At 47.8% G+C, this 16,647-nt stretch overlaps 1 protein-coding gene across 2 annotated transcripts in view; it reads right to left on the reverse strand.

Annotated features, from left to right (window-relative positions):
- The window catches only part of CDH4 (cadherin 4), a gene marked incomplete at its 5' end in the record, with an annotated part of 460,835 nt that overhangs the window by 67,781 nt on the left and 376,407 nt on the right, over window positions 1-16,647 (reverse strand). For both annotated transcript variants that reach the window (XM_082491007.1, XM_082491008.1), the window contains one exon: window positions 14,184-14,356. In XM_082491007.1, coding sequence (XP_082347133.1) covers window positions 14,184-14,356 — 173 coding nt within the window. The remainder of the gene's footprint in view (window positions 1-14,183; window positions 14,357-16,647) is intronic.

Here is a 16,647-nt window from a genome sequence, read left to right on the forward strand (position 1 = left end):
TTCTGTTTGATCCCCACCCTTGTCCTCCCTTGCATCTCCCCGTCCCTGGAGAGGCAGAAGGCTGCAGGACAGATGTTTCTCCTTTCTTCCCCGTCATTATGGGCTGACCTGGCCAACGGCAGCATCCTCCCCTCCGTCAGCTTTGGATCCAGGGCCAGTAACGAGCGACCTAACAATTGGTCAGACCGCACCTCTGAAATGATAAACCGACCCACTCCTGGTAAGGAAAGCAGAGAAACGTTAAGAGACGAAATCACCTAATGGAACAGACAGGCGGTATTTCTTCAGTCGCTCCCCGTGCGTCACTCACAATAACGTGCTGCAGTGTACTTCAGGCTTGTTTCCCAAGAACAAATATAATTCTTATTTATAATGCAACAAAGGATAAAGCAGGTTTCCTGATTCTGATAAGTGAGTCTGTGATTATTTCTTCAATAAATAGCATCATGTCTTTCAGATCATTCTTTCACGTTTTATTCTGGGTTGGAAGAGAGAAGGCACAGACGAGCGTCTCCGTGCCTCCAGTCACTTTGTTTATTTTCTCATTTATAAACCCCAGGGACCCGCTGGAGAACACTTCCACCGTACTTAAGGACTTTTGAACACTGGATGGAACTTTGTGGACTGGACTTGCAGCGGCACATAACCAATGGACAGCTACGGAGACGTCACCGTTTATCAGGTAATTGCCTCCTGCGAGATGATAATGCACCGGCGGCAGCCGCGCGGCGTTATCACCGCCGATCATGACATAGCGCTCTCCTTGAACAGCAATCACCCGGCTTCCCGAAGAAGCAGCGAACCAATATGCCGCTGGGGAGCCTGTCAGCAAAACGCCGGTACAGTGCATCAGCGTGCTCCAGACGTCGGCTTGCTCTACCGGAAAGGGGTGAAAAATGTTAAATGGAATGTAATAACCCCCTTGGACTTTCTGCTTGCATTCAAAATTCTCTAACAAAAAATGTACCATATTATTTACTGCGTCTTCTTTTAAGGTAGCTGTCACCACACGATTCGGAAACACCAAACGTACTAAGAATGGGATTTTCTGTGTCAAAATGTCCCATTGAAATTCAGACACCTCCTTCTCACAGTCTGTGCAATACTGCGAAGCAAACGGGGCCTGGACCTCATTGGAAAAAAACCCCAAACAAATTCCGTGTTTATGTAATGATGTATTTATTTAGGGCGACAACAAACAGATACAGCTGGTTAGACTTGAAAATAACCGCATGCGGAAACGCAAACAATAATTTATGTAACTTTAAATGAATTTTTGCAAGATGTTTTGATGCGTTTTCCCTGAATGCTCCCCTGCACGCCGGGTCATTATTATGTCCTTCAGCACACCCTACCGCCTGTGGACGTAAGAAAAGCACCGTGCCCGCGCTCCCCTCCGAACCTGCCCTGGTGCGGCGTCGGGGCTCAGCTCGATAACGCAAATCCACTCCTCAGATCTGTCCGTCAGCCCGGGGAGACGCTCATCCTGCGGGCAACGGTCACTCCCAGTTACATTAATAGGCTCTTCTTGCGAAGAGTGGAATTAGCTTTCAGAAGAACATCCCTAAATACCCATTTTGGTCTGGCAGGATGACAGTAGTGGCAGAGACCATATAGAGAGCTGAAGGCGCCTGAGGACAAAAGCTGGTGGAGAATATTATGACAAAGTGGGTTTTCATCAGAAGACGCTATGAGTGAAACTGCTCCCAAGGAAGGGCAGTCAAAACCTCCCCCTCACTCGGAATTTATTTTTACGTCGCAAAATAGTCCCTTTTAAAATGTTTTTAATGGCTTGAGATAACTTTGACAAAAATTGATCTTTTAAAATGTCAAACGTCATTTTAGAAGACCAATATCAATGTGACATTTTTGCAGCTATTAAAATAAAAACGTTGATTCTCTCCAGATTTTTTTCTGATTGGTAATTACGATTTTAAAAATTCATTGCATTGTCCCAATCTGGGGGTGGGAAACTCTTGTGGGGCATTTCCTGCCTAATCAGGATCATCTACATAAATGATTGCTGATGCTTCAATTGCTGCTCATACACATACAGCTGAGAGATTCTCCCGCTCGCGAGTTTGGGGTTCACAGAAACGTCACCATGGCCAAAGGAGCAGCAGGAGGGCCACACACCCAAAGATCCATCCAATGTCACAGAATCCCAGACGGGTCACCGTCACCCGCCAGAGCAGGGGCACCTCCAGCAGTGGCACAGGACACCTCCAGGCGGGTTTGGAATGGCTCCCGAGGGGGAGACTCCCCCCCTCTCTGGGCAGCTGTGCCACTGCTCCGCCGCCCGCACGGGAGAGAAGTCCCTCCTTGTGTTCCTTCTCCTGCGGGTTTCCCTGGTCTTCAGGCTATTCCCCTCGCAGTAGGGAGGTTGGCTCACGGAAAGCCCCTTCGGACACGTCTATACGCGCCACGGTCAGGGCAGCGGCTGCTTTGCAGTCGGGCCGTCACGCAGTGCCTCTCCCGCGCACGCCGACGGGAGCTGCCTCCGCTTCTCATCCGCAGGGCAGATTTTCGGATAGTGAGGAACACCGGTAACCCTCTCAGATTTTCTCTTTATGCTCAAATATGCATTCATTGGAACCACATCTCGCTGCTGATTTACAAGCAAATACTGTTCATTACCTTTTCTGTCAAACATCATGTCTTCTGATATCAAACATCAAGGGGGGAAAAAATGCACATAATTTACAAATCTAATAACGCGTTTCCCATCACACTCCTCTGCATTGCCACGGCCACAAAAAGATGGAATCAGCCAAGATGAAAGCATTTTCAGGGCTGGAGTTTAATGGCTAAAATAATTGCAGAAACATACGCATCTCCAAAACAAACCACTTCCAGCATGAATAATGCGTGGAGTATCCTCTTATCTACTACTTCACTTCACCTCAGTACGCGCTCCCTTGTGAGCAAAATACATACGCGATACTGTAGGTACTGCAGACGCTGCAGCTCTCTGTGGCTGAGCCGCCTCCGCCCCGCTGCGAACAAACCACAGAGTCCGCACACAGTTAGAGAGAAGGATGCTCTTCTTACCTCTCTGAAACCCACCTTCAGCAGGTGGAAACAACGCTTCCTAAGGAGGCATTTTACGTGGCATATGCTTGCTTGGGTGGCATCAAACCCTCCCTTCAGAAAAGCAGATACCGACCAGAAAAGCTTTCCCAATTCTACAAGAGTCACTGGCGGTTGACTTACAAACCCTCCTTCCCATCCATCGGCCCGGCCGCTTTACCCCTGCTTGAGCGTCTGCCCAAACCTTTAACAATTAAACCAAGATTTTCCATATAAGCCGAGACGAGTTCCGCGTTGGTATGAATGTGAGACTGCAATCTATTTATTTTTCAGAGAGCTGTACAAATTAAGACTGGAAAGGCCAACTTACCCAATGTCTGGACAGTATGAGTCACCGCATTTTCATCCAATTAGTTCCCCTTCTATATTTTAGCCATCGGATTTGAGGTCACTCAGTATGTGACCTGTTTACTTTAACTGAAAACTACATTTATTTTTCTAGAAAGGCATTTGGAACAGAAAGCATTTTAAGTGCAAAAAATGAATCGCTTGAATAAAACATCATTGTACTGACACGCACTCTGCTTAACGAGGGTTTCTCACACTAAATCCCCACAATTTTTCAAAAATTGGAATAACAGAACAACAATGAAAATATTTAGCCTAAAAATTAGGAGAAAAAAAATGGTGAGGTTACCGTGACAAAAAGCCAAACCGCCTCACCGCGCCGCTCCCACTGCTAAAGCTCCTGGATGCTTTAAAGTGCGATTCCGGGAAAAATACCACCCAGTTCCCGCCTGCCTGCCCACGGCACCTTGCCGGCCTTTCCCACGAGACCCTCCCGCAACCTGTAGCGAACCGGGAATATCCCAAACCTTGGTGCCTGACGGTGGGAATGTCTATAGCCAGTCTAGTGATGCTTGGAAGTGTCTAACAAGAACAGTGCTTCCCTTCAAAGAGCCACCTTCTGCCACCTTTTGGGATACTAATTAGTGCAGAACTTGAGGAATTAGACAGTATTTGTGGCGCTGAACAGCAAACTCCCACATTTTTGCCCCCGTGCACACATTTCGGCCTTTTTGGAAGTATTACATCCCCAGCAACTCCACGCTCCATGATCCTGACACGGTTCCAAAGCTCTGATGAGATGCACTATAAGACACCGGATACATCACCATTTTAATTGTACTTCACAAAGCACACGGTACTCTCTCCATTGTTTACGCGGATCACTTTCCATTTGAAGAATACTTCAAGAATACAAGACTATATCTGTTCCTCTCACTGTTACATTCTTTTGCCTTTAAGCTGTCTTTTTCTTATGGTCTGTTAAGAAAAGTAGCTGCTGCAGCCTGAAACATCCTGTAAACTCATTCATGCTCTAGCAAACGTGTCGGCGATAATATTTCAGCAAGAACTGTAGCCAAAGACACTTGCAGGAATCGGCTGTGTTCTGAAAAAAGACACTACTAGATCTAGGAAGGAAGAGTTAACAAAGCCTCTCTTTAAAATGCTAATAACAGACAATGGTCTGTGGATAAGTTAATTAGCCGAGCCAGCTTGTGTTTAATTATTTCACTTGACCTGGTGCAGATTTAGACAATAATCCCTTTAGAGAGGGGAAGGGGCTGTCGGAAATTATGTCATGTACCAGAAGAAAAACTTTAAATCTGCCTGAGCTGAGCAGGTAGTCTGCTATCTCAAATTGGAATGATACACTGCTCTCCACTGTAAGACAACCTCAAATGGAAAAAGAAATGCAGGTCTGAACCACAGAGATTATGCTAAGGACCTCGTGAGCTTTCCACTCCGATACTTAACTTTTCTTCCCCCTCTCCCTATTCAGCTGGGATTTTGCTATTGAATAATGTATAAACCAACCCACTGTAGTCAGAGGTGGGATTTCATGAGCAACTTGAAACAAGCGCAACCAGACTGTACCAGGAGTCTCTGAACATACTAAAATGCGTGTGAAAAAAAGAAAAGGGTCTATAGACTATTAGTATATGTGGAATTTTCTTGCAGGAGAGGCTCTGAAGATTTGCACATTTCAAAAAGGAGAACTGATTAGGTTGGGTATCAGTCCTATTCTTGCTCAGACTCTATAATCGGATCCAATTAAACTCAAAGGTTTGTTTTATCTGAGTAGGTCAACCCCAAATCATGTAGCTTTTCAATTTGGTAACATCTCTTCAATAGCTTGCCCAAATACGAATAAGAAGTCTTTACGGTTTAAGACGGGAATCAGTACAATCTCCTCCAGAGGCGACGGCATCTGAATGCTAGCAGTACTTAAAGGACGCCAGGTGTATAAAAGAGAGTCTAAGCCACGTGGAAAAAAAGAATTAAAAAAAAAACAAATTGGGAGCTACCCTGGCAGGCAGTAAATATGCACCGTCGGAGTGGGAGGAAACTCTTTGTTTCAGCCAAAGGGAGGGACTCGTTCCTGGTGGGATCAGCTCCATGGGAGATGTCAACTGGCTGTAGGTTTACTTTTATACACCGGTTCTCTCTGCTCTGTGATTAGAGCATCCTTCTGTGCGCATCTTCAGAAAGGACACACCATGCGCAGGAACTCAAGGTGAAAAACTTCACAGATCAACTAGACTGATAAAAGCAGCACCGTTGCTCTGTTTGATCCTCTTTATCAAAAACATAAAGTGACGGGGAATGAAATGCCCTAGGACAGGAGCGGGCTCAAGACAAATGCAAGCCGCAGGTGGCAGATCACCTTAACAGATACTTATTGCAGAGAAGTGCTGCGGTGCCCAGATGGGCTCCCCATCAGCTCCTCCGACAGCTCCGTTTCACCGGAGCACAGGGATCGTCAGCTTCGTCAAGAAAGACGAAGCCTCCTCAGCAACTGGTCTGCAAATGTGAAGCCAACTTCTCAAGAGGATCGGCATGGCCACAAATTCACGGGCCCTTCCTCAGCCCTCACAAACAGCTCTGACACTCTCCTCCTCCAAAGGGCAGGAGTGGCATAGAGGACTCGGCGCATCCCGGGCATCAATACGGCACTTGGGCAATGCCAACAGCAAGGCCAAGAGCTACTGGAGACAAGTTCAAAATCAGCATTAAAAAAATTGATAGGACTGCTTACCCTGGCGACAGGTTGACCATGATTTTCTGAATCCCAAAGAGTTTGTGTTGCATAGAGGGAAATAATGGGAAGAGCGTGATAATGTTTCATGGAAACTATCAGAGCGAGCAGCTTGCTCAACCAAACAGGGTCTGCTCCGCCAGGGTTTTCCAGGGCGTGCAAAGGGCTCCTTCCCCAAAACCCGAGGTGTCAAGGATTAAACATCGCACATCTATGGGTCAAGGATGAGCAACGCAGGTGGCCATAAAGCGTGTTCTGCCTGTCCAGGCCATACGATTAAATACGCATTTGTTGCGCTGTCTTACCTCCTTCACTGGGGTTTGTTTGTTCGTCAGTGTAACCTCCTAAACCCCCCAGCAATGACAGGGCCGTTAGTGTCTGAGCACAGGGAGGATAATGACTGAGGATGTGCGGATGAAACCTCAGCAAGGCTGAGCTTACACAAACTCACATTCAAACGGTGCCAACGCATCATCACCATTTGTATAACCGGTTGGTCTCCAGCCCATTACATTTGTGTCCCGATCACCTTGCTGGTGAATTATTTTGGGAGGTAAATACCACGGTTGTTTTCCTGTCTACTCATTGGACTCCCGCAGGTTCCAAGCTATTTACCAGCCTCTTTCTTTTTGGAAAGCTCTTTTGTTCTTTAAGAGTTTCTCCTGTCATCTCCAAATATTCTTTTTTTTTTTAGTGAAACGCATACTCACGCTATCATCTTCTAAGGCCAGTGGCTCAGAGCCCTTCCTCTATCAGCTTTACTAATCTATCAGGTTTTTATCAAGCAAAAATAATCAAAAACACCTTTCCATATACATAAGCTCCAAAACCTGATCAACAGCGTTGTATCTAAAGAGTTGCAGCAATCATGCAGCAGACTGAAAGGTATGGCTGATTCCCAGCAGAAAGACACGCAGTCACTGCCTTTCGAGAAACGCAAACGGGGAGACATACCCTTTCCAGGTACTGTAACAAGGCTTCAGAACCACTGACATAATTCCCTTCTTAATTAAAACAAATGGCGTTATTTCTATGACAAGGCTTCGCTCACATCTTTCCCATCCTGCAACAGAGGAATCCATTAAGCAGTGCTGGGCCAACAGCGCTCAGAGCAGATTCGAGCCCTCCCCACCTGCCAACTTCTGGTATCTCAAATTACTACAAGTGGCCCTCCATTGGGTGCGCGACGCATTTCCAAAGGCACTAAATGGGGTTAATAAAATGAACCTTCTTCACTGATGAGTGGTAGTGCTCTTCGCCATAATTTGCTGAAAAAGGTCATTCTTGTCTGTAATGAGAAAATGAAATGCATGCTGGAATGACGGAGCAAGCTCAAATCAGTCCTATGTACAATGTAGAAACATAAACCAGAATCAAGCATACATCTACCCGCTAAATTCAGCTTATGGCTAATCAGCTCTTCCTTTGACAGAATATGCTGCTGTGGAAATGGGATAATTTTACAACTGAATAATTTAACCAGCTTTATCTTTAAGTAAGGATTTCAGGCATATTAATATCTAAAGCTTCAGTATTTACATTTTTGTTACACGGACCTGAAAAATTACAAGGTATCAGGAATAACGCGGTATTCCGGGATAAATGACATTTATAGAGTGGCTTTTGTGCCCCAGCGTGACTGTGCTCCGCAAATCCCTGGGATGGCACGCGGGAGGCGGGCAGCTGGCGAGGGCAGAGCGCGCTGTGCCGCGGGGCCGGGGCAAACCGCTTCTCACCAGCGAAGGGGAACCGTCGGAAACGCTACGGCCAAGGCTAGAGGGGAGCGGCAAAACACGGCGTGACCTGCCGCACAGAGGATGCTATAGCGCTTTACCTGCTTATCCCTGTTAAGACTGCGTTAGTTTATGTCTGGCTTGAAGACATGTTCCACCCAGACTTCCAATCATTATTCGAACGCTGCGAGAAGTGGAAAAGCCACTTACCCTTGAAGTCTGTTACAGTCCTTCATCACGTCAGTCATTGGAAAATACCTTGGGAGCCTGCGAGTCTGGAAGCTAAATACAGGGGCTTGTGGTCCAAATTCATAGAAATGGATGTGCCTCACTGGCAAAATAATTACTAATCTCTCACCCTCGTTCTCCTCCCGTGAGTTCAGCTGCGGATGCATTTTTCTGCACAGGTTTTAATGCAGTGATACGGGAACTTCATCTTTAAAAGCAAGATACTTGTGGCTCAGCAGAATCTAACGACCTTGTTTTAGTTCTTCCCCGGAAAAAATAATGGAGAGAACATGAAAACCACAATCCCTCTCACTTTAAAGAACTCCTGTAATAGATACAAATAGCAAACACGGTGCGTGCTAGATTGTGCCTGTCAGAAGGTGACATCCTCTTACCAATTTTGCATTAGTCCTCACCGCTCCTTGGAGATGGCTAATTTGAGTGAGGAAAACGGGCAACAGAAACTCTTAGGATGCGGTCAGGCCATTTAGACGTCACTTTCCCTCATTCTTTGTATTTTGTCAGTACACATACAGGACTGATAATCTGCACGGATTCACTCGTATATCACTGGTATGGTGTCGAGATCCTTCAGCCCCACGCTGCGGCAGATGTTCCTCCAGCCCTGCTCAGAGGAGGCGGCGCGGCTTTGCACAGCATCGCGTTGACATGCAGTGAGGGGAAATAATTAACACAGGCGACGATAATTCAGAACAGAATAAATTCCTGTTGTTATATTCCAGGGGTGGAAAAAGGACGGAAAGCCGCTGGACTCTCCTGTCCGAGGAAAGTTCCCTGGCACAGACCGCACGGCTCAGCCGGCGTCACCCGGTGGCTACGCCAAGGGTACCGGCTGGCTGGGAGAGAGGAGCCCAGATTAAAACCACTGTATTTGGGTAATCTCAAACTAGTGGATTGCTATCTATGGGACTGCTTCACAAAGGATGAATTAGAGCAGTCTCGATAGCTAAACAAATCCCTGTCACCAGTGCACTGCCTTGTTTACTCCCGGCCAATGTCTGAAATGAAGTAACAGGGAGGTTTTGAAAAGCTACTGCAATGATCTGGAGAGAAATGTACCCAAAATAGTTACCACAGATGGTAAAAACCAATCCCCGCTCAGTTTTTGGAGGAGCAGAGTACCTTTTTTTTTTTTTTCTAACATAACAGTTCAAATTTCTGCTCTATCAGAAATGTCTAGTTGCACCAAAACCCCAGTGCTGGAAAAGAAATCAACTGTCTCTGCCAATACGAAGAACTTTTCCTCTTCCCCACAAAAAATCCTGCCATTTCATTCATAAATAAAATAAGCCACTAACTCAGTTGCTGGCAGGCTCTCCCTTTTATCTTTCACTCACTTGAGAAAGACTAGCAGCATCACGTTTTCGGAAAGCCAAGCGTAGTAATCATAGAATCGGATTTCATGTATTTTTAAAAGCATTTGCAGCAGCAGAGCTCCAATCACTTTTAAAAGAAATATAAACATACAGAAATTCCAAAGAAGCAACTCGGAGCTCCTGACTTCCCCCATTTCTTCAAGACGAGATGATTGTGCCGGGAAGGGACTCCTTTCTAAAGGAGATCTCAAAAAGTTAGCAACATTACACTACAAGCACCGCAGAGCCGAAATACTTATTATCTCAAATAAGCCCGGATGACATTTGAGATGCCTCGACATTTATTGGTCTGCCAGCAGAGTGCGGGATCAACCACCTCCTTTTCTCTCAGTTCCTTTTTTTTTCCTTTTTCCCCTCCTGCTTGCTCAAAGTCCACGTTCATAAAATATTTAGCGGAAGCTCTTCAGAGGATGGTATCGCCTACGCTATAGCCCCAGTGCAGGTTTACCGTGCTACTGAGACAGATATCCTGCCACCAGAGGAATGGGGAGAGCCGATGGGGCTGAGTTACCGCCCCGGGAGCTGACCCTCGCAGCGGCACTCCGGGCCCAGTCCCCGCCTGCCAGGCCAGCGCGAGCCGCAGCGGACAAAGCGAGCGAGCGCGCAGAACCGATCCGGTCCCTTTTGCGTGGTTATAAGGAGAAATGTTACTTTTCAGAACGGAAAACAGAAATACGAACGTTCTGCCTGTTTCCCGGCCCCAGCTGGGGACAGCTGACCCTTTTTTACCTCTTGCTATTTTCTTCCCAGTGGAAAAACCCCAAAAGAGCAATGGAATCTGGAATTCAGACGCACTGCTAAATTAAGCTATCAGTTGGGCAGCAGCTCCTGGTAGCAGCCCCGGTGCCTGCAGCAGCCTGCCACCCATCACCCATCACCCGCACGGGCCCCCACTCCCTGAGCTTTGCCACCGCCTGTCCCTCTCCCGCGCTCGCAGCCTTCCCTCTCACTCACGCGTTCTGTGCTCCCACCCCCATTTCATCTTTCCCTCCTAGTTTCATTAAATGAGCTACAAATTTCCTGTGTTTCCCTGACGTTTTCCTGCACTGGAGGTTGCAGCTGCTTTTAACCTTTTCACCTGAGCCTGGCTCTCCCAACGAACCTCTGAACCTCTGGCGCGCTCTAAATCCCTATCACTTTCCCTGTTAGTTCAAGGGGTAGATGTTCCTTTGTTCCACCTTTGGCATTTCTCACCCTTAAGCATCCAGGAGCTGAAATCAGGCTGTTGCTAGACTGTCCTCCTTTCATATTTTTTATGAAGTGCGGTCCAATTATCTTTATCTTCCTTGGGGATCCATTCAATTAAGCGCGGTCGTAATGAGTGAATGGACACAGAGCATTGTAACCGTATTTACATCCAGATTAATGGGAACCAGGTAAGATAACTTTAAAGCCATCAATATTTTAATACCTTGGCTTTTCATTTCGCTATCTTCAGTGTCAGACACATTTAGAGAGAGTAGCACAATTTGAGAGGCTGAGTTTTTAATTTCCTCCCTGGTTTGTGGAAATGAGGGCTTAGAAACAGCAGCAAACTCCAAGAATTTGCCTTAAAACACATTTCTTGCAGGTTAACCAAAACACTTCTCACAACACAAAGCAAGCTGGAACACTTTGTCCAGTTTCTTGGACATGTAATTAATTGAAGGTAATGCAAGAAACCAGTACAGAACCAGTAGTTAAGTGGAGATGCTGAGAGCACCGGGAAGCCTCGTTTAATGAGCACGCAACAGAAATGCTGAGCTAGAAACACCGATTTTGAAGTGACTTTTCTCCCTTCTGAAAGACAAATGCTGGATCTGGAACATGGACCTGTCTCTCCGATACGCAATAGCTCTGACAGCTATTTTCGCGCCTGCTTTGAGACGCCTTTGCATTGCAGGAACAAGGTAGAGGGGTCCAACGGAGACTGAAAACCTGGTTCCGTTTCAGCACAGCTTAACGTAATAGTGTCATAGGCACTGATAAATGTGTCAATAAGCATTTGGAGAAATAGCTGGTATCCAGGGAATTTATCTTGGTTGTAGTAGTTTCAGCTGAATAGGTCAGATTTGTTAACATTTTAATTTACACAAATCTGCATTCCAAATACTGCTCTTCGGCTCCTTTTCCTAACAACAAGAAAATGTCAGCAGCAAACCCAAATTTACTCCTCTAATAGCTTTCTCAAGATTTCAGGAAAAACAAACAAAAACAAAAAACCAATCTGTGGTACAGTTATGGGAGTGCTTAAACACATTTTTCAATTTAGACCTAATACAACTTTATGTTAATAAACCGGGAACTTTTGCCAATTCCAGATGTAATCCTGAAAGGCGGCAGAGCGCGCTGGGAGCCAGCATGTCCCGTAGCTTCAGGGCAGCCCCAGGACTGTGCACAGAGGTGGTTGTTCTGCCTCGATCCCAGTGTCCCCTGCCCAACCTGGTACCCAGCCGGGGGACACGCAACGCCGTATTTCCATACACAAAGTGCCGGCTCGCCTTCATTTCCCGGACAGAGGAAGTAATGCGAAGCCTACGGTTCCTCTGCAGGTTTTTAGAATGCTTCAGATGCAATGAGATAAACCTAAAAAAAGATGACCGTTTTCGCCTCACCCCTTCCCCCTAATGATCACCTGCCTCTTTTTTTCAGCTGATTTGCTGAGATTAGAACCTCCCTCCCACCAGGCTATCCCAATCTACGTCTCCGAAATTAATACGAACCGATGACCCTTCTCTACCCGTGAAGCCCTACATTAAAATGCTGCCCCCCACTGATGTCAAGAGGGCAATAATAGTTCTGTCATTTCCATAAAACGAGCATTTTCCTGCCTGAATTCAGATCCCTCCTCCGAGTGCTCTGCCACGCTCCCCCCGGGGGCTGCCCGCCATCTCTGCAGCGCTGGGTTCTCCTCCTCGGCCGCAAGCACGCTGCGGGCCCCAGCACCGCCGAGCATAATCGACCTGCTTGAGATTCACCTAACTTTCTGGTTCTCTACATAAAAAGAGCAGGGAAAGGTCAAACCTGCCCCGGGTCGCGCTCGCAGTCTGCCGCGCCGGGTGGGAAGGAGCGGGCCGCGGTGCTCCTGCTGCTCCCCCAGCTCCGCTGCCTGTCTTCACACCTGCAAAGCTCTCCGCTCGCCCCACCTTCTCCTTGGACGGCTGTTTCACGCAGCGCCTTCCCCCGGGCGCGCTCGCCCTGAAACCGTGCCTGGGGTGAGCCCCAAAGCCGCGCCGGCCCCAGGCACGGCCCGCGTCCCGTCCGCTCCCGCCGGCTGCCCCGGGGGGGTCCCGCTCGCGCTGAGCTGCCGACGGCGCTTTCATCACCCTCAGCAGCCGCATGCGGGATTCCGGGATTCCTCCCAACGCTGCCGTGCAGCTCTGAAGCAAAAATGCGGCCCCGGGCATGTGAATGGAACGGGCGGCAGCCCCGGCAGAGCGATGCCTCTCAGCCGGTGCGCGGCACAGCGCTCCGCGGCAGGGCCCGAACAGCACCGCCGGGGCTCATGTGGAAGGGAAAAAAAGTATCTCTGAAGTGCTGGAGGTTTTCATCGCCCCGGGTTCAGTGTCTCAGGGAGACAACCCACACACCAGCCCGCACAGGGGACCGCCCGCTCGCTCCGTCCCCACCATCGGTCACGGGGGGAAGAGGAGGGGAAGGAAGAACAAATGCAGTTTCTGGCGCCTTCTCTCAGGCACGCAGCATGTCGGGCTCTCTCAAAACGGATTTCACTGGACTCGTTATCTCTGGGGACTGCCTGAAGTGAAACACCTGAGCCTAACATTAGGTACGTCCTGACTTCTGGCTTTGCTGCTCAGCAGTACTGTCTGTGCCTGGCGGTTCAGCCACCAGCGACCCTTCCCATCCCTTACAAACTGAGCACAATCTCCTAATTGCATTGGACAGGTGACACTCCACGATCCGCACCGTCCAATGGGAAAAAATCGCAGAACTTCAGTTCCCCCCATCCCTTCACCCTCATCCCCTCCCTCCCAGGTCACTCCAACCCACCGCTGACGCTACATCGATTTTTGTTTGATGGGTGAGGTATAAATGCTTTCTCCCTGAGCTACAGTCACAGCTGGAGAAGGCAGAGCTCTGAGACTCAGACGGTATGGCCTACACAAGTACAGTACGCTTCTGCATCTGGAAAAGCTGTACATTGCGAAATAGCAGAGAGAAGAAGTATTAAAGGCAGAGCCACACACAAACCCAAAATCCCTGGAAGACATTCTCCTAGTTTGGAAATGACATAAGGATGCCATCATGAAGCCCAGCAAGTGCGCTGAGTATGGGCTGCGTAACTGCCTCCAGAGATAACATGCAAAGAACTAAGCGAGACAGGTCTAGAAAGGGCTATAGACGCCTGGCACTTTATTTGTCCCCTGACAGAAGGGGGACAAATGCCAATTTATTCATCCCCCGCTCCTCCTGGAGTTTTTTGTACATCTTTGGGTTGTACGAATCTACGCAAGGAAAACATCAGCTTCATGGGTATGAAGATTCTCCCAGGGTTTCATCAACTGATAGGGACTAAAAGAGAAGTATCACATCAAAGCCATGCTGCCCCACAGTTCCTGCAGAAACAAAGACCGCGACCTCCACGCTGCAAATCAAACTTTTAAGAGACTTTGTATTCCAGACGGGATTTGGGCGTTGCAAGTCAGCCACCCTCCACAACGGGAAACCCGGTACGACGGCTTTTAAACTCACCTCTCTGTCAAGTCCGGCAGCCACAGTGACAATGTCTCCCGTCTCGCTGTTAATAGTGAACATGTTTTGCGATGGGCTCTGCGGGGTCTGAGTCACGATTCGGTATCTCACCATCCCGTTCGCTGTAGTACTATCGTCTGCATCATTTGCCGTCACTGTCATCACGTAGGTACCTCGGAACGAGAGAAGATGAAATATCAGGACTCTCTCATTGCAGAGCAGATCGCAGTCCCATTGACTCGAGGTCACACATTTTACTCAGAAATGTTACGGAGTAGACGTCCCGTTTCCATCCAGCCAGCTAGGCGAGGCGGGGACTATGAAGATAGCAACACTGCTGAGACTAGATGATCTGTAAAGATACTGATTACACATAACCGGCACATAGCGAGAAGTCATATGAGGATATCTATGATTAACTGCTAATTCTTTCAGTGATTGTAACTTTTAGGGTAGCATTTTTTTGTCCCGCAATTTCACATAGATTCCTGCATGAAATCTTTTTCCATCCAATCACCGCATTCACATGCATTCAAGGTATTTCCAGAGTTTAACCGTGGACTGCCCATCGGAGTTCTCAGCAGCTTCAGAAGGGCCCCATCAACACGCCCGTGCCCAGTGCAGGAAGCGACTGCCCGCCGCCTCCAGTTCTCAGAGGAACGTCCACCCTTCCAGCCCCTTCTGGAGAAAAATCCCCATTTCTGCAGAGCAAATGGAACAGCTGCTGCCCAGCAGGACAGAAAATCAATGATTTGGTATGTGTGGCCAGCGATGTATTGAATCATTGGTTTGTTTCTTACTAATCATCAGTGTCTTCATTTGCCTTGCAAAAAACAATCCCGACTTTCTGGATACTGTTGGTAGCGCGCTGATGCGCTGACAGGCTCATTATCACTGGAGTTTGGCAGCAGGGTGTTTCGCTAAAGTGGGAAATTATCATTATGAGGGTAAAAGATGTTACTTGATTGGACGGCCTCCTGCAGCTGCACGGGCCTGTCACCCCCGAGCTCCCAGGGCCCAGCTCTACGCTTGTTATGTTGGGAGGAGAGAAGGACTAAAAGGGCAAACACGTACCGCTTACAAAAGGCAATCTGCAACGGTGGATGGATCTAACGACGCGAGACCTGAACGGAGGAGTGGGAGGCACAGAGAGACAGTGAAACCAGGCGTAACCAAACCCAACAGCATCAGCGGAAAGATGGAAGGGGCTGTTCGAACGCTCCTCTTTTGGGAACTCTGAGCAGATGAACCAACTTACGAGCCTGCTGTGCTGGAGGAGACACAGAGTGGTCCCAACAAGAACCTGAGCTGATTCAAGATGGAGCCGTGTGTTGTTTCACAAAGAGAGCTGCGTTTCTTCAGCCCACTTGGCTGTACAAGAGCCACCGGCACGCTCGGGGACACGCGGCTCCATCAGCACCGCATCGTGTCTCACGCAACGCGCCCAGAGCCCCAGCTTGGTCACAAAGCCACCGAGCTTCCAGAAAGCAGAGAGCGGGAGAGCTGCATCTGTTTGCAGGAGAATTCATAAAACATACCCCGTGCTCTAACTGGGCAGACCTGCCAATGGCTGCAGCACGCCCAGATTCTGTGCCCCAGCCAAGTGTCTCTAAGCCACTTGGCCCGTAGGCAATTCCTCCAGTGTCTTCCCCGACTTTCAGAAAACAACATTTCTCAGTATTAGCAAGAAGTGGCCTCATAAGTTTGTATTTTTGCTCTATGGAAAGGGCTTTGCTGAGCTCCTGCCATGTGGCTCAGTCAGGCTCTTTTTGTTCTCTGTGGCGATACATATCCCTGGGAGTTTTCTTAGTTCAATAAGAATTATAGATTAAAAAATAAATGAATGTGTAAAGCAAATTCTAATGATGAATACATTCCTGTCTTTTCTGCAATAATCCTGATTCACATTTGTGAAATGAAAACAAACTATTTAACAACTTTAACATTTTTCCAATCAATAAACTTCAGGAGAGGGACGGAAGGCTGAATTGAAACAAGGCTGTGCACACAATGAATTTTCTCCTTTCTCTTCAAGCGTTCTTTTTTCGCTCTTTTGTAAAGTCAGTTATCACAAGACAAGTGATACAAATGAAGAAGCCAACCCTTAGATAAGTACAGGGGAAACGTACAGGAGAAATTTAAATAGGAAATATGCCGAATGAGATGTCTGATTTGGAATTTATGTTATCTTAATGCATTCTATACTGAAAATACCTCTGAACGGAATGTCAAAACCCGGGGCTAATGAAAACAGAAGCAGAAAAAGAAAACAGAATCTATTTTAGGAAGCACAGTCTCAGGACATACTCCAAAAAACAGGGGGTACTTTGGGATTCACTTCTAGTGCAAGAAACAGCTAAGACCGGAAAGCCATTGGGGCTGCTATGTTCAGCCAAGGGCATCCCGCCGTTGTGGACCTTCCGCATCTGGGATCTCTCAGACTGCACTGCAGTTTCCAAAACAA

Source organism: Vanellus vanellus, assembly GCF_965231255.1.
Source record: "Vanellus vanellus genome assembly, chromosome: 15".
Lineage (NCBI taxonomy): Eukaryota > Metazoa > Chordata > Aves > Charadriiformes > Charadriidae > Vanellus > Vanellus vanellus.